The 23,825-nt window shown below is 46.6% G+C and overlaps 1 protein-coding gene across 3 annotated transcripts in view; it reads right to left on the reverse strand.

Annotated features, from left to right (window-relative positions):
- GLS (glutaminase) overlaps positions 1–23,825 on the reverse strand; it is a 281,149-nt gene that overhangs the window by 91,439 nt on the left and 165,885 nt on the right. For all 3 annotated transcript variants that reach the window (XM_033944403.1, XM_033944405.1, XM_033944404.1), the window contains exons 10-12: positions 17,627–17,693; positions 17,154–17,204; positions 16,396–16,572 (exon numbers count right to left, since the gene is read on the reverse strand). In XM_033944403.1, the coding sequence (XP_033800294.1) occupies positions 16,396–16,572; positions 17,154–17,204; positions 17,627–17,693 (295 nt within the window). The remainder of the gene's footprint in view (positions 1–16,395; positions 16,573–17,153; positions 17,205–17,626; positions 17,694–23,825) is intronic.

A 23,825-nucleotide genomic window follows, 5' to 3' on the forward strand; every position in this document is an offset into this window, starting at 1 on the left:
CATGAAGAGCCTCCTTCAGAAATCAAGCAACATCAGGATGAGATGCCAATGAAGACTGATGCTCCCGGGATCTTAAATAAGAGAGCCCGGCCCACCTGAACCCAAAGAGATATCACATTGAGGCCTTTATCCAGGCCAGCCTGAAGAAAGGTGAGAATCAATGACACTGGAGCAGAATAAGGGTCCACCCGGCCCTGGATGCACCAATGTTGAAAGGACTTCCACACCTTAGCGTAAGCAGAAACTGTGGACAACTTCTTAAACTTGAGAAGAATGTCAATAGCCACTTCAGAATAACCTTTGTGTTCTAAGGCTGCGCGTTCAAGAGTCACACAGTAAGAGCAAGACCCGGATCCTTCATGGAGACCAGGCCCTGCGTGAGTAGATCTGGATGGGCGCTCAGCCGAAGGCTGCGAACCCTTGCAGACACATCAGATCTGCGTACCACAGTCTGCGAGGCCGATCTGGAGCCACAATAATGACTCAGTCCAGATGGAATGTGATCTGCCGAATGACCTGGCCTATCATCAGCCAAGGAGGAAAGATATACAGGAGAATCTCCAGAGGTAACGACTGCACCAGAATGTTGAGCCCCTCGCTATGGGCTCGGTCTTAAGACTGAAAAAAACAATCCGCTTTCTTGTGCTTGCTTGTTTCTCACTGTGGTTCAGAACGCCGCTGCGGACAGAGACCACTCACCCAGATCCAGAGTCTGTCTGCTGAGTAAATCTGCCTGAACATTGTTGACTCCTGCTACATGCACTGCTGTCAGCACTTGGAGGTAATGTTTCGCCCCAAGAAAAAGAAGGAAGGCTTCCTGAGCCAAAGGAGTACTTTTAGTCACTCCCTGGATATTGACGGAGGCTACTGTTGTCGCATTGTTGGACTCACGAGGAGGGGACTGTTGCTGCTGCCGCGAAGGGAGGAGGGAGTTGCTTGGGCTTCTGAACGAGGACCCACTGGAGCTGAAGGGAAGGGCGACAGTTGCTGGATCTGGTCTGGGGATTGGGGGGAAGAAACAGTTGCTGGGCCAATGTGGTGGGTGAAGAGGAGCTGGAGAGAAGGGAGAGGTGCCAGACCCATATTTGGGCGCTGAAGGGAGGGGACAGAGGTGTTAGACCAATGGAAAGGGGGCTAGAGGGAAGGGGGAGGGGTGCAGGACCTGCAGGGAGGAAGAGAGAGAGGAAAAGGGAAAGAGAAAAGCTGAACCAAGGGGATGAAGGAAAAGTGAGTGAAATATTGAACATAGTGGAGGAAGGAAGGATAGCATGAGAGAGGACAGAAGCTGGACACAGGGAGATATACAAAAAGAGGAAAGATGGGCATGGATGGAAGCATAGGAACAGGGGAATGCTGCATCTACATGGGGGTGGTATATGGACACAGAGGGGTAATGCTAGACATGGGATATAGAGAGAAGATGGCTAGATATGGGGAAGAATAAGAACGCAGAAGAAAGATGCTGGACAGGTGGGGCATAGGGATATAGAGGAGTGATACTGTACACAGGAGGAGGGGATCATAGAACAGTGAAATGATGGCAGGGAGATGGACATATGAGAAATACCAGAAAGGCAAGTATAGGAGACAGAGAAGGGAGATGCTTGCTGGACATGGGGGAAAAAAACATACACAAAGATGGAAGATGAATGGTGAGCATGGAGAAAGAAAACATGGCAGGGTCTCTTGACCATTTGACAAGTGAGTTGAGAGTAGACAGATGGAAACAGAAACCAGAGCCCGAAACCAATGTAATGTGAAGAATAAAATGACCAGACAACAAAAGATAGAAAAAAAAATTATTTTCTATTTTGTGATGAGAATATATTAGAGCTGGTGTTAGACATAACTGGGGACTGCAAAGCCCAAGCTGTGCTTCTTTAGCTTCCAACTGGCTTAGGGCTCTCTCTGTCCGGGAATAGTTGCCCTACTTGCACCCCCCTAACACTATTCCTGCCATGTGTTACTGCGGTATTCTGTTAGCATGATTTTTCGGTGACGGGACAATCGTGCGCCAGACACCAGCGCACCGACAATCGAGCGCTGACAATTCAGCGAAAGACACATGCGCGCCACGGGAAAACTTAGTTTTAAAGAGCTCCGACGAGGGGGTGGGGGGAACCCCCCCACTTTACTGTATACTGTTTGCGCTGCCTTTGGGTGTGTGTGTGTGTGGGGGGGGTGCGAGCCCCCACATTATAGAGAAAACGGAACTTTTCCCGAAAAAAATCAGAAAAAGTTCCGTTTTCTCTATAATGGAGAGTTCCAACCCCCCCAAAGGAGTGCGAACATTGCAGTAAAGTGTGTGTGTGTGTGTGTGTGTGTGTGGGGGGGGGGGGAATCCTCATTCACACCCTGCTTCGGAGCTCTTTAAAACTAAGTTTTCCCGTGGCGCGCTGGTGTCTTGTGCTGAATTGTCTGCCCTCCATTGTCGGCGCGCAGCTGACTATGAACCGATTTTTCTGTGTAGCATTCTGTAATAATTTGGCTTATTCAGTTTTCTCAATAGTGGAGAAGATATTTGTGAGGGGGAGGGGAGACAGGGGTTTTGTTGATCCTTGCTCTGTAAAATAACAACTGTACAGAAATATTTTTCTTTTTATACTTTAACAAAATAAGTTCAATATAAAATTGGAACTATTCGAGGTTTGTGCAGATGGAATCAGACAGTTTGTGGGGACGGTGACCGAGCTTGTGGGGCAGAGATAGGGACAGACCTTGTGGGGGGTACAAATTTTTCCCCTTGTCATTCTTTAGGTGACACCAGCTCTATAGTTTGAATATCCAACAAGCGTTGAACGGTGGCTTGAACCTTGAATGCTTTGTCCAGGCGACCTGTAGGAGAGTCCACAAACCAATCCGCTAGAGGCCGGGCAAATTCCAACTTGTAGTCTGACTGAATAAATTCTAAGACCCACTGGTTAGATGTAATGCGAGTTCCAGCGGAAAGAAATGTGGAGCATCTGCCTCCTATCTGTAGAGGGGCATCCCTTTGCCTGGCATCATTGTGCCTTTTAGTCAGAGGGTGCAGAATGGGAAGTGGAAGGCTGGGAATGCCTGTATCCAGCATATTGGGAGCTCTGTGAAAATCTCTGCAATGTGGCACCTGCATATGGTCGGGATTGCCGTGAGCCATGAAAATTAGTGACCAGGCCTTCTAGAGGTCCTGGGTCTGCTATCAGGCACAGTCCATCACAGAATTCATGGGGTCATCCAGACCTTTGCCAAACAATAAATGCCTCTTAAAAGGCAGTCTAGTCAAAGTTGCCTTGGAAGTGGAATCACCAGTCCTTTGTCTGATCCAGAGCATTCTGTGAGCAGAGATGGATTACGCTGACAACTTTGCCAAACTCACATCAGGTCATACAATGCATCAGCAATATAATCTGTCCCAGCCAAAAGAAGTTGAGGAAAAGGACTCACTGCCTCACTCTCCAGTGTGCGAAGTCAAGAGAGACAGGTGTGCGCAACAAAGGATGTTGCCGAACCAGTTTTGATGCCTAAAGAAGCTGTGTCAAAGAGTTTCCGGATGACCACATCTACATGCGGTCCTGCATATCCCTTCAGCACCATACCACCCTCACTGGGTAGAGAGGTGCGTTTAGTCACCTGCACAACCAAGAATCCACCCTCCGGAGAGTCAAAACTCCTTTGAGACCAGAACGCTCATATCTGGGTGCCAAGGAAAGTTAAGACTGCGAACGCACACCACAAAGCCAGGAAGAAGTAGATGGGAGTCAGCTGAGTGACCAAATGCAACTCCTGCAAAGGTTCAGAAATAAGGTCCGCCAAAGCCGCAGACTTAAATAATGGGATCATCTTCAGGATCCACAACCCCAGAGAGATCCACAGATCTAGTACACAGTCCCTTATCTCCTGCCCTGGGAAGCGCTGCAACTGCAAATAAGGAGTCAGCAAGCAAGTCATCCGCATCAGGATCCCTCAGATCAGGGTCAGGCAGCACAAAAGCAGCGGCAGGCTGAGTCAAGGACATGTCCAAAGAACAACGCTACTGAGAGATGCTGAGAACATAAGAACATAAGCAATGCCTCTGCTGGGTCAGACCTGAGGTCCATCATGCCCAGCAGTCCGCTCACGCGGCGGCCCAACAGGTCCAGGACCTGTGCAGTAATCCTCTATTTATACCCCTCTATCCCCTTTTCCAGCAGGAAATTGTCCAATCCTTTCTTAAACCCCTGTACTGTACTCTGCCCTATTACTCCCTCTGGAAGCGCATTCCAGGTGTCCACCACTCGTTAGGTAAAGAAGAACTTCCTAGCATTCATTTTAAATCTGTCCCCTTTCAACTTTTCCAAGTGTCCTCTTGTTTTTTTATTTTTCGAAAGTTTGAAGAATCTGTCCTTCTCTACTCTCTCTATGCCCTTCATGATCTTATAAGTCTCTATCATATCCCCTCTAAGTCTCCTCTTCTCCAGGGAAAAGAGACCCAGTTTCTCCAATCTCTCAGCGTATGAGAGGTTTTCCATCCCTTTTATCAAGCGTGTCGCTCTCCTCTGAACCCTCTCGAGTAACGCCATATCCTTCCTAAGGTACGGAGACCAATATTGGACGCAGTATTCCAGATGCGGGCGCACCATCGCCCGATACAATGGCAGGATAACTTCTTTTGTCCTTGTTGTAATACCCTTCTTGATTATGCCTAGCATTCTATTTGCTTTCTTAGCGGCTGTTGCGCACTGTGCCGTCGGCTTCATTGTCATGTCCACCATTACCCCCAAGTCCCTTTCTTGGTTGCTCTCATTCAATAATATCCCTCCCATCGTATAGTTGTACCTCGGGTTTCTGTTTCCAACATGCAATACTTTACATTTCTCAACGTTGAACTTCATCTGCCATCTCGCCGCCCATTCCCCCAATTTGTTCAAGTCCCTTTGCAATTCTTCGCATTCCTCTTTAGTCCCAGCTCCACTAAATAGTTTTGTATCGTCCGCAAATTTTATTATCTCACACTTCACTGAGAAACTGAATTGGGACTGCGCAGGGGGAGAACACCTGTTCTGAAACTCAATCTGAAAAAATGTCTGTCTCCGGGGCATAGAGCCACCCTTAGATTACTTAAATTTGCGTTTCTTAGGCTGTGGATGGTCCGCAGCCAGGTGGACGGAACTAACTGCCATGCCAAGCTCCGAAAGCAAAGAAGGCTGCCCTGTTAGGTTAGCTGAGTGGTCACCTGCTTCAGCAGGGGAGAGGCTAAGCTGGACACTGCTGTCTCCCCCAGCTGCACCAAGTAGCACAAGGATGCTCTAAAAGCGCTAAATTTGTGCAATCCGGGCAAGAATCCACATGAGAAGAGCCCAAGGACACCATCTCAACAAGTTTCTAGGTAAAATTTTCAGTTATGAAGAAGCAGGGAGTTTTAGAAAAAAAGATCACAAAAATCCAAAATGTCTGCCATCAAGAAATTCACACCAAAATTGCAGTATTTTTTACACTTGCCAAACACAGAAAATGGCGCTTTTAGGATTTTTCAGGAGGGGGAACATGCAGAAACATGTAAAATCGCACTTTTCCAACCCTCCCCGATTCTCCTCATAAGCTATGTCAGCCTATACTCACTGTGACTATCTAAAGATCTGTGCTGCAGCCTGCCTCAGCTCTCTAAGAAGTAGCTGGATGAAAGAATCATTATCTCAATGCTAAGAATGCCTCTGGAAAACTGATCTTCAGACTGCCAGTCAAAGACTAAGTCTGACTGCATCTCCACCCCTGCGGACCAACGGATGTACACTGGTATGGGCGGAGGTGAAAAATGCAGCCAGCATCCTGTGAGAGACACCACCAAGTCTCCTAAGGGCACCCAACAGCCTGCACTCGACACCTGTTTAACAATAGGTGAGACCACTTCAGCGATGGTTCTGAGCTCCACAGAAAACTATGCAGGCTGGCTAACAGGTACCCAGTAGGATCAGCCTATCGGTTACAGACCGAAGTCTGTATGTTCTCAAAGTAGGCAGAGCTGAAAAAACACTCCAAGCACCAGAATTGCCAAAAAAAGGATGAAAAATACACCAAATAAAATGGGGAGAGCAGAACAAATACTCCTGCAGGCACCTGTGTAGAAGGAAAGAACTGTAGGTGGAGATAAGGAGCCCATTGAAGTACAGCAGAGGCAAGAGGAAAAAAGTCGAGAGTGGATTCCTTCTGCAGATGCATGTGGCCATGGGGATATTTACCCAGTGGTTCTCAACCCTGTCCTGGGGGCCCCCAGCCGGTCAGGTTTTCAAGATATCCCTAATGAATATGCATGAGAGAGATTTGCATACCTGTCACTTCCATTAAATGCAAATCTCTCTCATGCATATTCATTAGGGATATCTTGAAAACCCAAATGGCTGGGGGTGCCCAGGACAAGGTTGAGAACCACTGGTCTAGAACATCTTACCTATTGCACTGGAAAATTAGTTAGGTGGTATAAGAAGGGGTGAGGATTGTGGTGGAGGAACAATTAACAAGAGCATATATATGTGGTGGGAGTGTCCAGAAAACCAGAAATTTTTGGAGGGAGCAACTGTGGGGGTACAAGTTGAGAGGGACCTCATATTGATTGGAGATTTCTTAACTGCCTTTATGAAGAGATTCACCTAAGGTGGTATACAGCAGGAATAATCCAACATAATGAAAGATTAGGTTTCTTACCTTTGCTAATCTTCCTTCTTGTAAATCTCCTCTGGATGCTGAACTAGAGGGATTTTGTATCCTCTCTAGCTTCGGCTGATAAACTTGTTACCTCCCCTCTTAGGCTATCTGCCTGGAAGCTTCCTGTCATGCTCAGTTTGTCAAAAAGCCAGTGATTTCTAGTGCAAACAGGAAACAAAAAGAGAAGAGATGGTGCAGGAACTCCCTCTACCAGTCAATTCTGCTCATGAGTACATTACACACAAGGAACATTAGGTGGATTTATCTGATTTGTAAATGTTGAAATTTCTATTTCTTATATATATATATAAGAAATAGAAATTTCAACATTTACAAATCAGATAAATCCACCTAATGTAGACAGAGCCAGAAAAACAGAGGGGCCTTACCCAGGAACCCCTTGAACCCAACCCAAGAGAACATGTATGGAATTCTTAGTAAGGCTGGTCAAAGACAGTAATCTAGCTTACCAGTAACTGAAAAGGCGATCTGCAAAATCGGACAAAACAGATGGGCGAGAGTTCAGCATCCAGAGGAGATTTACAAGAAGGAAGATTAGCAAAGGTAAGAAACTTAATCTTTCATTCTTGTACAATTTCTCTGGTGCTGAACTAGAGGGACATATCAAAGCAGTCCCAATTCCTCGGGGGGGGGGGGGGGGGGGGGGGATGATCCCACCGCCAGAACAGAAGTGCCAAAAACCGCATTGCCCTTAGCCGCCACATCAAGCTGGTAAAACCCGGTAAAGGTAAGAAGCAAAGCCCACGTGGCCGCCTTACAAATCTCCTCAGGTGAAACCGCCAGAGACTCCGCCACTGAGGAAGCCATGCCTCTGGTAAAGTGAGCCTGCATCCCAAGGGGAGACTTCTTCCCCACTGAAACATAGGCAGTGGAAATGGCAGCACGTATCTAACGTGAAATAGTAGCTTTAGAAGCAGGCCAACCCCGGTGTGTGGGGTCCACTAGTACAAAGAGTTGATCTAACAGACGGAAATCATTAGTGACCTCCAAGTATCTCAAAAGGAGATGCTGCACATCCAGAGACTGCAAAACACGGTCCTCAGACTTGGAACCCGAAGGAACAAAGGCAGCCGAACTTCCTGGTTGACATGGAAAGGAAATCACTTTCAGAAGAAAGAAGGCACAGTCCTCAAAATCACCGCAGACTCAGTGATGCGAAGAAAAGGATCTCTGCACGACAGCCTGAAGCTCTGACACTCTAAAGTGCTGAAGGGACCACAAGAAAAACGATTTTAATGGTAAGCTCTTTCAGAGAGATACCATCCAGTGGTTCATAGGGCAGACGAATCAGAGAGCATAGGACCAAATTCAGGTTTCACGTCGGACAGGGCGTTCATAAGGGAGGCCGCAGCCTCCCAATTCCCCTCAAGAAACGGACCACATTCAGGTGAGACGCCAGAGAACCCCTGAATGAAGAAGGACCTAAACAGGAAAGTCCCACAGTCTGGATATGGAAGGAAGAAACAGCCATACCCTTCTTGAGGCCAGCCTGCAGGAAGTCTAGAATATGGGCCACCGATGGATGGTGCCAAAGGGTCCACCTGAACCCCCCACACCAAGCCTGAAAGCACTTCCAGGCTTTTACATAGGCCGACACAGTTGATTTCAGCTTGCTCTGAAGGAGAGTGGTGATAACTGCAGAGGAATAGCCCCTGGCCGTCAAGGCTGCTCGCTCAAGCGCCAGGCCATAAGACCAAAGTGGTCCGGAAACTGAAACACAATCGGGCCCTGCGTGAGCAACCTCCAATGGCAAGGAAGACGCAGACCCCTCTCCACGTTCAACCGCACCAGGTCTTCATACCAAGGTCTTCTGGGCCAGTCCAGAGCCACAAGGTTTACCAGACCCTTGTGAGAGGACACCCGACACAGCACGTGCCCTATCAGGGGCCAAGGAGGAAAGACATAGAGAAGTTCCTCCTGTCGGCAGCTGAAGAACCTGTCCACCTTCCAGTTCTTCGAAGATGCCATCAGATCGAAGGTGGGACGACCCCATCGACATACTATGGCTTCGAACACTAGTCGAGACAGGGACCATTCTCCCTGGTCTACAGACCGACGACTGATTACCTGATTTCTGTACAAATGTGCTTATTTTGGTTTCAATTTATACAATTTCAATAAAATAAAAATAAATAGGAGTTGCAACTGGCAAGATCAATCAGGAAGCAATGAACTTAGAAAATTGATTGAAGCCTGGAACAGAATCTGAGGGTGGAAATGAATTCTAGATGCCAGATAAAAATTATGTAGAACAATCTGACTAAACCGCTTGTCATGTTGGGGTATGCTGCTCATGGCAGTAGTTAGATGTGAACAGGTGGACCAAAGACCACATTGCATCCTTGCAAATCTTCTGAATGGAGGCTGATCTTGTGGGCTAACAATGCAGTCAGGGCTCCGAAATTGTGAACTGTGATATAGCCTTCCAGTATTAGCCCAGCCTGGACACAGGCAAAGAAGATGAAATCTGCTAACCAACAAGTTAAAGTGAATTTACTGATGGCTGCCTCATTCTGTTTGGGCCAAAGCAAACAAAAAGCTGCATGAACTGTTTATAGGTTTTAGTCCATTTCAGACAGAAAGCTAAGGCTCACTTGCAGTCCAAGGCTTGCAGTGTGCTTTTGCCAGGATGGGCACAAGGCTTAGGGAAAAATGTTAGTAGAACAATTGACTGGTTAAGATGGAATTCTGACACCACCTTCAAAAAGAATTTCAGATGAGTCCTGGTGTAGAATGAATGTATAGGTAATCACCCTATGTATTAAAAACTTGGGTGAAGGCTTTCATCTGCTTTCTGAAGTAGAGGTAGTCTAGATTTAGACGTAGCCCCTCTGGGAGTAAATTCCAGAACGTGGGGGCTACTTCTCAGAAAGCTTGCTGACAAGTATCACATCGTACAATTTCCTTTGATAAGGATACAGATAGTGATGTTGCTTGAGAGGACCTCGGAGGTCTTGATGGTGTATAAAGGGTTAGGCTTATTCTTTAAGTATTCTAGCCCATTTTGTCTGAGGATCTTGAAAATCAAACACTCATTTGGTGGTGTTTCAAAGTCCAGGAGTTCAAAAAGTTCAGAACAAGGTTCCTCTTCTCTCTCAATTCTGATGGGTAATGACTGTCACATCTGCCTTACGAAGCCAGTAAAAGAAATGTTCTGAGGAGATGTGTGTCATGGAGGAGGAAGGGAATGATCAGAAGACATACCATGGGACTCATCCTCCTCTTTGTGTGCCGTGAAAAACATTTGCTCCGATAGTGTGCTGGAACTAAAAAAAAATTTGTGTAACACTGATGTAGTCATTGCTTGTTCCTCAAAGCAAGATCTGCATGGCAAAAGTAGAATTCTGCAAAGGAGAACTTGGCACCAATACTATATTGCACAGAACTCCCTCACGTAATGTATGAAGCCTGCCAGTACTTTTTACTTACAGACTATATAAAATTTCATAAACAAAAATCTCCCCTTGAAGCTGGAGAAAGTACAGGCATAAATCTACACCAAGGGAGAGGCTTGGGAGCTGCTGCACCTACAGAGAAGGGCTCTTGCTTCATAACTGCCACCTGAACCCTTAATGCAAAAGAACCAAAAGGCCTGCTTGAACAGCTGCTCTGTCTTTCTGTCAGACATTTCCTTCAGTGTTCACCACTCCTAAGGATGTACTGGTTGTCTTTGTTACTGAAAATATGAAGGCATCAACCAAATGCCAGCAACTTATCCAGAACCTTCTGAAGCAGGGGACGTAGACTGCCCATAACTCGGTCATTCTTGAGCACAGTCAGAGGCTTGCACACACTGACAGAATCATCTGCAACAGGGCCCCATGGAGAAGAAAGGCTTTGGAGAGTTTACTGATACTCCCATCAGAAACCTCTGGTAAACCATCCCTGGAATATGAAGTTCCTTCAACACTTAGGATCCAATACGCAGAGCAATTTAAGCGGGTCAGAGAGGCTCACGCCTGCTTAAATCACTGATTATCTGCCAACTGTCAATACTCAGGGGCATTAATATGAGCAGTGCTGCTGAATATTAACTCTGACTGACACCCCCCCCCCCACTGTGGCCTGCTGGCATTAAGGCCCTGAAAAAGTTCACTTCTGCCTTTCTCCTGTTGTGCTCCACTCTTTTTCTTTTTTACTAAGCATGCACCTGGGAAGGATGGGGAAGCTCAGTGGGCAAGAAAGATAAATACACAAAGTCTTACCCTGCTGGAAGGGGATCCTAATCCTTGAGGAATGCCGGTAGGCCAAGTTCAGGGCCACAGAGGGTAAAGTCACTCTGAACTCAACAAGGGAAGGTCCATAGATCAATCCACAGGAGTATGGCTATGGATTCAACTTTAGAATCTATATGGGCCCAATCAATTATTCTGCTAGAGCAGGAGTGAGCAACCAGAAACCTCAGGTGCCACAACCCAATATGATAATACATCCTCTTGTATTCCACTAGATACCAAAAGTTCACTGTAGATAACAAGAAAGACTGGTACAATACCGGGAATTCACTAGAGGTAGGTCTTGTCAGACAAATCTGATCAATTTCTTTGACTTGGTGACCAGAGAATTGGATAAAAGAAATGTGCTAGATGTGGTGTATTTAGATTTTAGCAAAGCCTTTCACAGTGTTCCAAACAGATGTCTAATAAAAAACTGAGTGTCAGAGGCATCTAATAAATAAACCAGTGGTGTGCCTCAAGGTTCTGTTCTTGGGCCTGTTCTTTTTAACATTTTTATAAGCGATATTGCTGAAGGGCTGTCGGGTAAGATTTGCCTCTTTGCAGATGATACCAAAATCTGCAATACAGACACCCCAGGTGGTGTGAATAATATGAAGAAAGCCCTAGAAGAATGGTGAAATTTGGCAGCTAAAATTTAATGCTTAGAGATGCAAGGTCATGCTTTTGGGCTATAAAAACCTGAGGGAACAGTCCAGTTTAGGGGGTGAAGAACTTATGTGTTTGACAGAAGAGCAGGACTTGGGTGGCCAAACAGGTTTAAAAGGTGATGGCAAAAGATAGAAGGATGCTAGGGTGCACAGGGAGAGGTATGGCCAGTAGGAAAAAAGGAGATATTGATGCCTCTGTACAAGACTCTGGAGAGACCTCATTTAGAATACTGTATGCAGTTCTGGAGACCGCACCTTTAAAAAGATAAACAGGATGAATTTGATCCAGAGGAAGGCTACTAAAATGGTGTGTGGTCTTTGTCATAAGCCTTAAGGGGACTGACTTAAAGGTCTCAATATGTATACTTTAGAGGAAAAGGGAGTGAGGGGAGATATGATAAAGACATTTAAATACCTATGTATTGTAAATGCGCATGAGTCGAGTCTCTTTCATTTGAAAGGAAGCTCTGAAATGAGAGGGCATAGGATGAAGTTAAGAGATGACAGGCTCAGGAGTACCGTATTTTCACGCATATAACGCGCGCGTTATACGCGTTTTTACCTACCGCGCATACCCCTCGCGCGTTATATGCGTGAGCGCGGTATACCAAAGTTTTAAAACATAGTTCCCACCCCGCCCGACGCCCGATTCACCCCCCCAGCAGGACCGCTCGCACCCCCACCCCGAACGACCGCTCGCACGCGCTCCCATCCGCACCCGCATCCACGATCGGAGCAAGAGGGAGCCCAAGCCCTCTTGCCCGGCCGACTCCCCGACGTCCGATACATCCCCCCCCCCCCCCGGCAGGACCACTCGCACCCCCACCCCGAACGACCGCCGACTTCCCGACACTATCGGGCCAGAAGGGAGCCCAAACCCTCCTGGCCACGGCGACCCCCTAACCCCACCCCGCACTACATTACGGGCAGGAGGGATCCCAGGCCCTCCTGCCCTCGACGCAAACCCCCCTCCCCCCCAAGAACCTCCGACCGCCTCCCAGCCGACCCGCGATCCCCCTGGCGACCCCCACGACCCCCCCACCCCCCTTCCCCGTACCTTTGGTAGTTGGGCCAGAAGGGAGCCCAAACCCTCCTGGCCACGGCGACCCCCTAACCCCACCCCGCACTACATTACGGGCAGGAGGGATCCCAGGCCCTCCTGCCCTCGACGCAAACCCCCCTCCCCCCCAAGAACCTCCGACCGCCCCCCAGCCGACCCGCGATCCCCCTGGCGACCCCCACGACCCCCCCACCCCCCTTCCCCGTACCTTTAGTAGTTGGCCGGACAGACGGGAGCCAAACCCGCCTGTCCGGCAGGCAGCCAACGAAGGAATGAGGCCGGATTGGCCCATCCATCCTAAAGCTCCGCCTACTGGTGGGGCCTAAGGCGCGTGGGCCAATCAGAATAGGCCCTGGAGCCTTAGGTCCCACCTGGGGGCGCGGCCTGAGGCACATGGGCCCAACCCGACCATGTGCCTCAGGCCGCGCCCCCAGGTGGGACCTAAGGCTCCAGGGCCTATTCTGATTGGCCCACGCGCCTTAGGCCCCACCAGTAGGCGGAGCTTTAGGATGGATGGGCCAATTCGGCCTCATTCCTTCGTTGGCTGCCTGCCGGACAGGCGGGTTTGGCTCCCGTCTGTCCGGCCAACTACTAAAGGTACGGGGAAGGGGGGTGGGGGGGTCGTGGGGGTCGCCAGGGGGATCGCGGGTCGGCTGGGGGGCGGTCGGAGGTTCTTGGGGGGGAGGGGGGTTTGCGTCGAGGGCAGGAGGGCCTGGGATCCCTCCTGCCCGTAATGTAGTGCGGGGTGGGGTTAGGGGGTCGCCGTGGCCAGGAGGATTTGGGCTCCCTCCTGGCCCGATATTGTTGGGGAGTCGGCGGTCCTTCGGGGGGGGGGGGAGGGATGTATCGGACGTCGGGGGGGGCATCAGGCTTTCAGGATGGGGACAGACCTTCAAGGGGGGACAGTGCACGGAAGTCAGGGGGGATGAACGGAGAGTCGCGACAGCGCACGGAAAGTCAGGGCGGGCGAAAGGAGCGTCGGGCAGCATGCGCGGTATACCAGTGAGCGCGGTATATCAAAGTTTTTGTGCAAATCATCGTGATTTCTGCGCGCTATATTCGTGTGCGCGTTTTATACGGGTGCGTGTTATTTGCGTGAAAATACGGTAATCTAAGGAAATACTTTTTTTAAAGAAAGGATGGTAGTTGTATGGAACAGTCTCCCGGAAGAGACAAAGATTATTTCTGAATTCAAGAAAGTGTGGATTATGCACATGGGATCTCTTAGAGAGAGGAAGACATAGTTTCATGTTTTCATTGGACTTTGATAAATCACTTATTTAGTTTTACTAAGCGAGATACACAAATTAATAAAATATAAACATATATTTTACACACAATTTAAAATAATGGGGTAGACAACTGGATATAGAGACCAACTAATACAAAAGGGGAGAGGGGATAGAACTACAATTAAGTATTTTTAAAGTTCAGAGGAGAGACACATATGGAAAGAACAATAGGACGGGGAATCTAAAAAAAGAAGAAGAGGAAAAAGGAGAAAAAAAGGGTGCAATTAGAAAAGGAATTTTGTATAAGAACCAAATGTATTTTAAAGGTTAAAAGCATCTTTAAAAAGGAAGCTTTTTAAATTACTTTTAAAATGGGCCAAATTGATTTCCTCTCTTAGATGTTGTGGCATAGCATTCCAGAGCTGTGGCACCATCACTGAGAATATATCATTTCGTCGTGTCCCAATAATTTTCAAAGAGGGGACTGTTAGGAGCTTTTGATTATAGACTGAAGTTAACGTGAAGTACTCTAAGAGAAGCATAATTTATCAATGAATTGTGGTTCATTTGTAGAGAGGGTTTTAAATGATAAAATTAAAATTTTGAAAGTGATTCGATGGTTAATTGGAAGCCAGCGAGATTTAACTAGAATGGTTATAGTGGATGGCAGAATGGATAGGACATTTGGTCTTTAACTGCCATCATGTTTCTAAACACAAAATTCATACATTATAGTAATATTTTAATCAGGATTTCAAGATTTCCACATGATATGCATGAAATCTATTTGCATACAACGGAAGCAATACATGCAAATTCATTGTGGAAATCCTGAAAGCCAGATTGTGCTAGAAGCAGGAAATAGGGGATGGGACTTGATATACTGCTTATTTTGTCTAGTTATAATCAAAGTAGTTTACATATTTCAGACAGGTACCGTATTTTCACGCGTATAACGCGCACCCGTGTAAAACGCGCACACGGGTATAGCACGCGGGAAAAAGAAATTTATGTAAATATATAGCGCGCACACGCATATACCGCGCATGCTGCTCATTGAATTAAAACCTCCTTCTGCCCCCCTTGAAGTCCTGTCCCCCCTTAAAGGTCTGCCTGTCCCCCCTTGAAGTCCTGTCCCCCCTTAAAGTCTTGTCCCCCCTTAAAGGTCAGCCTGTCCCCCCTTGAAGTCCTGTCCCCACCCTGAAAGCCTGATGCCCCACCCCGAAGGACCGCTCGCACCCCCACCCTGAAGGACCGCTTGCACCCCCCGACGTCCGATTCATCCCCCAGCCCCCGCCCGCACCGTTTGCAGTGGAGAAGCAGCCTACCGTGGGTTCGCGATGCCAGTGAGCCCTGCTGCTTCCTCTGCCGGTGGTCCCACCCCTTCTCTGAGCCCTGGGCGGGACCGCCGGCAGAGGAAGCAGCAGGGCTCACTGGCATCGCGAACCCACAGTAGGCTGCTTCTCCACCGTAAACGGTGCAGGGGGGGTCGGGGGGTGGCTGGGGGATGAATTGGACGTCGGGGGGGGGTGCGAGCGGTCCTTCAGGGTGGGAGGCCAGCGGTCCTTCGGGGTGGGGCATCAGTCTTTCAGGGCTGAATCGAATGTCGGGGGGGGGGGGAACCAGCAATGTAAAAAAAAAATTGTAAAACGCGCTCACGCATATAACGCGCGCGTTTTATGCGTGAAAATACGGTACTTATTTTGTACCTGGGGTAATGAAGTGTTAAGTGACTTGCCCAGAGTCACAAGGAGCTGCAGTGGGAATTGAACTCACTATCTCAGGGTACTGAGGTAGCTGCTATAACCACTAGGCCACTCTTGAACTGCTGCAGGCTGTATCACTCCTTATTATGATGATCTGGTGACAAATTTCTCTGCCTTTGACCTGCTGGTATAGGGGCAAAAACCCCTGTTCCAGACTGGTCTAGCAGGATAAGAATATGCTGAGAGAGCTGGTGAACATTGAATGTGCAGCTTTATTTTACTGGACAAAAATAGTGAAGAATGAGATAAATATGCAAATAACACAATGTTGAGGTCAACCATTTGATATATGATTTTAGAATTCTTTAAAGGGTTATTTATCTGCAGTTTGTTTTTACTTAAGGCTCATGTTACATTTTATTGTACTTTTAAGGTGTCATCTGCTCAGACTGAACTTGTGCTTGGATGATGGGGGGATATAAACTGTAATACACATAAGTGCTATGAATCTGTTCACAACTCTAGCATCTCACAACCTAGGCCAAAGCACACTGCTCTATGACCAGCATATCAACCAACTGTTTAACCACTACAATATGATTTTCAGTTTTGCCAACTGGAGAAAGTCACGATAAAATCCTCCTATTTCTTGTGGGCTGAAGCAATACAGCAATTCTAATTCTTTAGGTCAGGCAATCTGAAATTGCAAAACAATACTTAATTAGGATCATGTACTTTATCAAATATTGTACTAAGAACATTTAAAAATTCAAATACTCAGTTCTAAATCAATATAGACCAAACTGAAGCCAGAAACTTCTGAAAGTTACTTACATGAAAAGCAAACTGTCCTGAAAAGTCATACATGCCACAGGAATGCATTAAACTCAGAGTATTTCTGACAGCCTCAGGACTGAGCACTCTCTCGCCTGTGATTGGACAGAATCCTCCATTAGCCAGGGTGGCCGCCATCACACTGGCTGATTCACAGGTCACTTCAATGGAACACAACTTGAAGAGAAAAATACTGCTATTAGCAAGTGGTGCACAGATACAGTTCTTGCAAAATTGCAGTAACATATTCTAAAGGTCAAATATCATAGGCAGCAGAGAGACTACAAACATGCTGCAATTCAAATGCTCAACACTAACAATAAGAAATCATCCACCACTAGTTGATCTCATGTACTTAGTAAAATTGACATTAGTATTCGCAATCACAAGGCTGCTTTATGAACCGATATCTCAAGACTACCCACTGGAGCCAGTCTGTATTTTTATGCTGTTCATAATTCTAGTATAAAAATATTTTAAGTTGATGAACAGCTGCATGACAAATGCTCTGCAAAATGTAGCCTGTTTGCATCTGAGGTAAATGAGAAAATTGTTACAGCACTATAACATGTTACAAGTCAAACCAGTTTAAGATTAAAAGCTATTTTTCTTCTGTAGTGCCAGCATTAAAAGAAATTAAGTGTTCAAGTTATATTATTCAAGGATGGGTGAGTCAATTTAACCATAATTATTTTAAGCAGTACCATGAATAAAGTCTTCACAACAAATTTGTAGCATTTGTCTATTATAAGTTTTACCTGGAAATAGAAGTCTAAAATAGCAACCATGTCTGTGTGTTCAGGAAAACACTGAAATGAGAAAGGTACATAGAAATGGCTATGTATGTAATTTCCACAACAGAACAACACTGTATGATACCAATTACCACTTTCTGGCATGTTCTTTTTATTTTGACATTCTCATTAGGGAGAAAGTGGAAGCACAGAGGACAGGCATAATAAGGAGATTTATTTCTAATACTGTATAATACACTGACAATAGTAACTAATACAATTTAAAATGTAAAAGCCAATGTGAGCATTCTCAAATCAGCATATTAATAAAAACAAAATGATGTAAATATGAGGTAATGAGGTACGTTAGATAGATTGTGAGCCCATGGGGACAGATAGAGAAAATGCTTGAGTACCTGATTGTAAAACCGCTTAGAAAACCTTGATAGGCGGTATATAAAATCCTAATAAAAACTTAAAAACTTAAATGAAGAAACCTTTTTCTCTTTTAAGTAGTATCCTATTGCGAAATTCCGATCTCCAGTTTCTCTTTCAGACTGGAACCTGCAAGATAAAAGATGAGACTTTCAAAATATATTTGAACATATTCAGTTTTCCAAACCTACCTTTAGCCCTAGTCCAGCGGTCAGCAACCTTTTTAAAGCAAAGAGCTATTTTATCCTAAAAGTTTGACCCAAGATTTACAAAGAGCCACAATGGGTGGAGAAGGGGGTTTAAGATATGATTTTTAATGCAATATGGGTATTTAAGCATTTAACACAAAAACAAAACTTCAAATACTTACAGAAAATAAAGAAAAACTATTTAATGAGATCTGACATTATTTCCTCACAGAATTTCATGTCCATTTCTCCCTCTCTCCCCATACACCATCTCTCCCTCCCCTCCAACCCTCCAAGGCTCACTTGTAGTCCCAATCAGGATGGGCATCAGGTTTTGGGAAAAATGTTGACAGGATGATGGACTGATTAAGATGAAACTCCACCACCACCTCATAAAGAAACTTAGGATGTGTGCGAAGAGCTACTCTGTTATGATGAAACCTTGTATAAGGTGGATCTATTACTATTATTATGTTCTTGTATACTGCCATACCCAATGAGTTCTAGGCGGTTCACATCAATTAATTAAGATCCGATCTGAACACGGATTTACAACATTTTGTCGGAATTACAAGCAACGAGGAAGGAAATGTTGGAACATTTTAGCAGAAATTTATCAGTTACAGGCAGCGAGGCAGACAAGGTTGGATTGGAAGGAAAGAGGGAGGGAGAGCGAACCAAAGGAGGGGAGGGGGGCAGGGGAATGAGGGTTAAGGGTCCTGTTCACGGAATAGGTATGTTTTGAGAAGTTTTCTGAAGTCGAGGTAGGTCGGGGCCTCGAGCATCATTTGGGCTAGCCAAGGGTTCAGCTTAGCCGCCTGGAAGGCGAAGGTTTTGTCGAGGAATCTTTTGAGCTGAACTAATTTTATGGAGGGGAAGGCGAACAGCTGAATTCTGCGGGATTTCTTGTTGGAGTAATTCATAGTGAAGTGGGGAGAGAGGTATTTTGGGCCTGAACCTCACTAACCCTGCAAACCGAAGTGACTATCACCAAAAACAAGACCTTTCAGATAAGATACTTCAGATGATAGTTGCCTAGTGGCTCAAAAGGAGCTCTCAACAGTAGGTGAGCATAACATTGAACTCCAACAATATCGTCAGAATTTTGATGGGCGCTTCGTCAACAGCAAACTTCTCATGAAGCAAACTACAGTCCCTCCAGAGATAGACTTACCTCAGACAAGATAAGCAGTGATTGCACCAAGGTAAACCCTTAGAGTTGGTTTTCAGACCAGACGCAAGGGTGTAGGAAGTATACAAACAGGACCTTGCCCTCACACTAGACAGCAAACCTCCCCATTTAAAAGACCACCACCTCTTAGTGAAATTTTTCTGGAAGCCAGCAGGACCTTGAAGACACCATCAGACAGAGATGCAAATTCTATGCTCTCCATATCCAAGCTGTAAGGGCCAGGGACTGGAGGTTGGGGTACAATTAAGACCCCTCATTCTGTGTAATAAGAGGCAGAAAGCAATCCAATCTCCATGGTTCTCTGAAGGCCAATTCCATAAGAGGGAACAAGATATGCCTCTGCCAATAAGTCACGATGAGGATCATAGTTTCCTGGTCCTCCTTGAGTTTCAGCAAAAGCTTACCTTATTTGAAAGATAAGAGACACCCCCCCCCCCCCATTGAGGAGGAAGGCATCTGATGTTAGCTAGTCGTATGACTTGAGCCTAGAGAAGTACTGAAGGACCTTATTGAGGTAATAAGATCCACTGCCATTGCCACATCTTGACTGCTTCCTGACACAAGGAGTAGGATCCCATACCCCCATTTGCTGACATAATACATGCCAACCTGATTGTTGATTCAGTAGTCAATCTGAGCACCTTTACTGCATTCCAGATTGCCTATAGCTCTAGCATGTTGATCTGGAACTGCCTCCCAAGCAGAAAGGTTCCCTGGGTGTTAAGCTCATCTATATGCACCCCCCTCCCCATGCTAGAGGCATCCATGGTCAAAAGCCTTAGAGGTAATAGAATTTGGAATGAAGAGTCCCAGGATCAGATTGGGCTGAAACATTATCCAGGGAAGCGACTGGGTTAGCTCCAGGATAACCATGATGACATTCACAAGGTTCCCCATGGCTTGGCACCACTGAGAAGTAAGGGTCCACTGGGAACTAAACAAAATGGAGGCATCTAATGGGAATGTGGCCCATCATCCTCAACATTTGCTGAGCTATGACCTGCTGGCTGCTCTGAACCTGAACAGTGATGGCAATGAGGCATCCGCTCATGACTACAACAGATAGGCTTGAGTCTGCACCATGTCTAGCAAGGTCCCAATGTACTCCATTTGCTATACTGAGAACAGATGGGACTTGATATAATTGACAAACCCTAGTAGTTCTAACACCTGAATAGAATCACATTAGAGAATGACACAAGGAAAAAATTTGTCTCCGCCCCCGCAACCACTGTCCCCGCCCCGTCCCAGCGACCACTGTTCCCACAGCATCCATACAAGCCTCAGTACTGCAATATTTAGCTTATTCCTTCCTTATAAATCAAAGATCTGGCTGCTGAACAAGGGAAAGAGATGTTCAACTACCAGGGCTTTGTTTATAAATTTAATCAACAATTAATATACTACTTTATATAGAAATTATTTTTTCTACCATTGTTGTCTGGTTTCTGCTTTCCTCATCTTCTCCTCATTCAATTCCTTCCATCCACTATCTGCCTTCTCTCTGCGTCTTCATTTGCTCTGTTACTGTGCCTCTCCCTTCCATCTCTCCCTCAACATCCCCCCAATTGGTCTGGCACCCATCTTCTTCCCTCCACTCACCCATAGTCTGGCATCTCTGTCTTCTTCCCTTCCAGCGTCTTCTCCCCACTCTCTGTTCCCCATTTCCCTTTCAGAATCTTCTCCCCACTCTCTGTTCCTCATTTCCCTTCAGCGTCTTCTCTCCACTCTCTCTTCCCCATTTCCCTTCAGCCTCTTCTCTCCACTCTCTCTTCCCCATTTCCCTTCAGCCTCTTCTCCCCACTCTCTCTTCCCCATTTCCCTTCAGCGTCTTCTCCCCACTCTCTCTTCCCCATTTCCCTTCAGCGTCTTCTCCCCACTCTCTCTTCCCCATTTCCCTTCAGCGTCTTCTCCCCACTCTCTCTTCCCCATTTCCCTTCAGCGTCTTCTCCCCACTCTCTCTTCCCCATTTCCCTTCAGCGTCTTCTCCCCACTCTCTCTTCCCCATTTCCCTTCAGCGTCTTCTCTCCACTCTCTCTTCCCCATTTCCCTTCAGCGTCTTCTCTCCACTCTCTCTTCCCCATTTCCCTTCAGCGTCTTCTCTCCACTCTCTCTTCCACATTTCCCTTCAGCGTCTTCTCTCCACTCTCTCTTCCCCATTTCCCTTCAGCGTCTTCTCTCCACTCTCTCTTCCCCATCTCCCTTCAGCGTCTTCTCTCCACTCTCCTTTCCACATTTCCCTTCAGCGTCTTCTTCCTACTCTCTCTTCCACATTTCCCTTCAGCGTCTTCTTCCCACTCTCTTCCACATTTCCCCTCAGCGTCTGTTCCATTCCTTTCTACCACCACCACCCTTCCCTCTCGCCACCCCTTCAGTGTCTGATCCTTTCCACCGCCCTTTAGCACCCCTCGCGCAGTCTGACCTTCTCCCTCCCTCCCTCTTAGCTTCGTGGCGCTTTACAGTGTAATTTGTTCTAGCCGCCAGAGCCTTCCTGAAGTTGCGTATGTCAGCTTCTCCTCTTATGCAACTTCCGGTTGAGTCAGAGAAGCTTCCGCCCACAGATGCACACGACTTCAGGCAAGCTGCGGCGGCTTGAACAAATTACACTGTAATGTGCCACGAAGATAAGGGGGAGGGAGGGAGTTAGATGGGGCTTATAGGTAGGAAGGAGGGAGGTGACCGTGCGCATTCCCTCCCTTAACTGCGGAGACAAGGACATTCACTGCTTCATGGGGCGGTGGATGGCCTTGTCCCCGTACCCGCATTGAGCACTTCCCCCCCCCCACCGTTTTGGCGGGTTACCCGCAGCCACCGTGTCATTCTCTAATACACATCAAAGGAAGGTGCTCAAGAATCCATACGGAGCTCTTGTCCAAGTAAGGAAACAGAAATTCCCAGTCTACACAGCAACGATGCAACCCATGGTGAAGCATTTTGTGAATACCCCGGGAGCAGATGCAAGGCCAAAAGGCAGGATGCAATACTGGTAGTGGTGCTTCCCTAATCAAAATCCGAGATACTTCGTGTGACTGGGCTGAATCTGAACGAAGATGTAAGCATCCTTTAAGTTCAAAAGAGCATAGTCAATTATTTTTCTAAATGGAGGGAAGGATACCCACAGAAATCATCCTAAACTTGCCTTTGAGCAGATATTTGTTTAGGGCTATGAGGTCTAGAAGGGAACGAACATCCCCCCTCCCCCCCATTTTGGGCATGAGGTACTTGGAATATAATCCCTTTCCTTCTTCCCCTGGTAGAATGGGTTTGGCTCCATGCACCTTTAGAAGAGAGAATTCCTTTGCAAGCATTTACCACTGCTGAAAGCCGACTTTTGACACTCTTGCTCAGCTGCTCCTAAGATGAAGATGTGCTAAGTAAGGTCCTGCTGAGGGGAAGAAAACTTCATTGGAGTACCTTACCTGTTGGCATTCAAACTTGAGATTCAGAGGTAATTTCATTGTTTTTTTTTTGTTTAATTACTCTGCTTATTTAGCAAAGACAGTTTAGAAAACTGTATTCTTTAAAATCTGTTACGGTTTCATAGAAAGTAGGTTAGTATTTTAGGTTGCATTTTAGAGTGTAAGATAGCATCAGTTTAGAGCACAGAAAGTAATTGAAGAAAACTTCTATTTAGAAACATAGAAAGATGACGGCAGAAAAGGGCTATAGCCCATCAAGTCTGCCCACTCTACTGTCCCACCCCATTAAGTCAGAGTGCTGCTCGACCCACGTAGAGATCCCACGTGGATGTCCCATTTATTCTTAAAGTCGAGCACGCTAGTGGCCTTGGATCACCTGCACTGGTAGTTTGTTCCAGTGATCCACCACCCTTTCTGTAAAGAAATACTTCCTGGTGTTTTAATTCCCAAGGCTGATTTTTAATTTATAGACTCCAGCCAATTAGGAGGAAGACATTGTAAATTTCCCCAGCGCCTGTAACGACAGGTGGATTGGTCTCAGCTCCAATCGATTTATTTACTATTTCCTCTGGCATCTGTCGTCAGGTTGTCCCACGAGGCTATGAAGAATAGCATGCTTTTTGACAGTAACTCTGGCTACAGCCACCAATACATACTGTGCTGTGCTTCCTCTGTTCGGAGACATCTGGCAGGCATCCATCTGTGGAGACCAACAGGACAGCAGAGCGTCTTGAAGTGGACATGTATGTGCCTTCATCCAAGGGACCATCTCTGTGTTTGCCACCATTTGACCCTAACACCTGGAGAGAATGTCAAAGGAGCTGACCTCGACAAGAGGTTTGAAATCTGGCTAACGTGGTTTGGGATGAAAAACACGCCCTTTTGCCATGCCGAAAGAATCCCAGATATTCCAGGGATTGTGTCAGCGCCAAGTTAGAGAATGACATGGGGACAAATTTTTCCCATCCCAGGTCTTTTCCTGTCCCTGCCCCATTCCTGCAAGCTCCATCCTCATCTGCACAAGCCTCAAACACTTTAAAATCATAAGTGTTCTAGTCTTGTGTGGTTAAGGCAGAGCTTACAGGAATGGGGCAGGGACAGCAACAAAACTCGCGGGGACGAGAAAACTGAGTTCCTACGGGGACGGGGATAAATTTGGCCTCGTGTCATTCTCTATGCCAAGTGGTACTTCTGGAAATTCACAATCCAACCCAGGTCTTGTAGCAATTGGACTACACTTGCCACTGCACTCTTTCCTTCCTCCTGGGAAGAAGCTCTGATTAACCAGTCAGCCATGTGCAAATACACCTGAATCCGTTTTGTGAAAATGTGCTGCTACCACAACCATCAGCTTGGTAAATGTGCAAGGTGCTGTTGCCAGCCTGAAAGGGAGCTCAGAGAATTGGAAATGTCTCCACAAAACAAGGAATCTTAAGTATCTACTGTGATCAGAGGAATATGG

The sequence above is a fragment of the Geotrypetes seraphini genome, chromosome 5, assembly GCF_902459505.1.
Source record: "Geotrypetes seraphini chromosome 5, aGeoSer1.1, whole genome shotgun sequence".
Taxonomy (NCBI): Eukaryota; Metazoa; Chordata; class Amphibia; order Gymnophiona; family Dermophiidae; genus Geotrypetes; species Geotrypetes seraphini.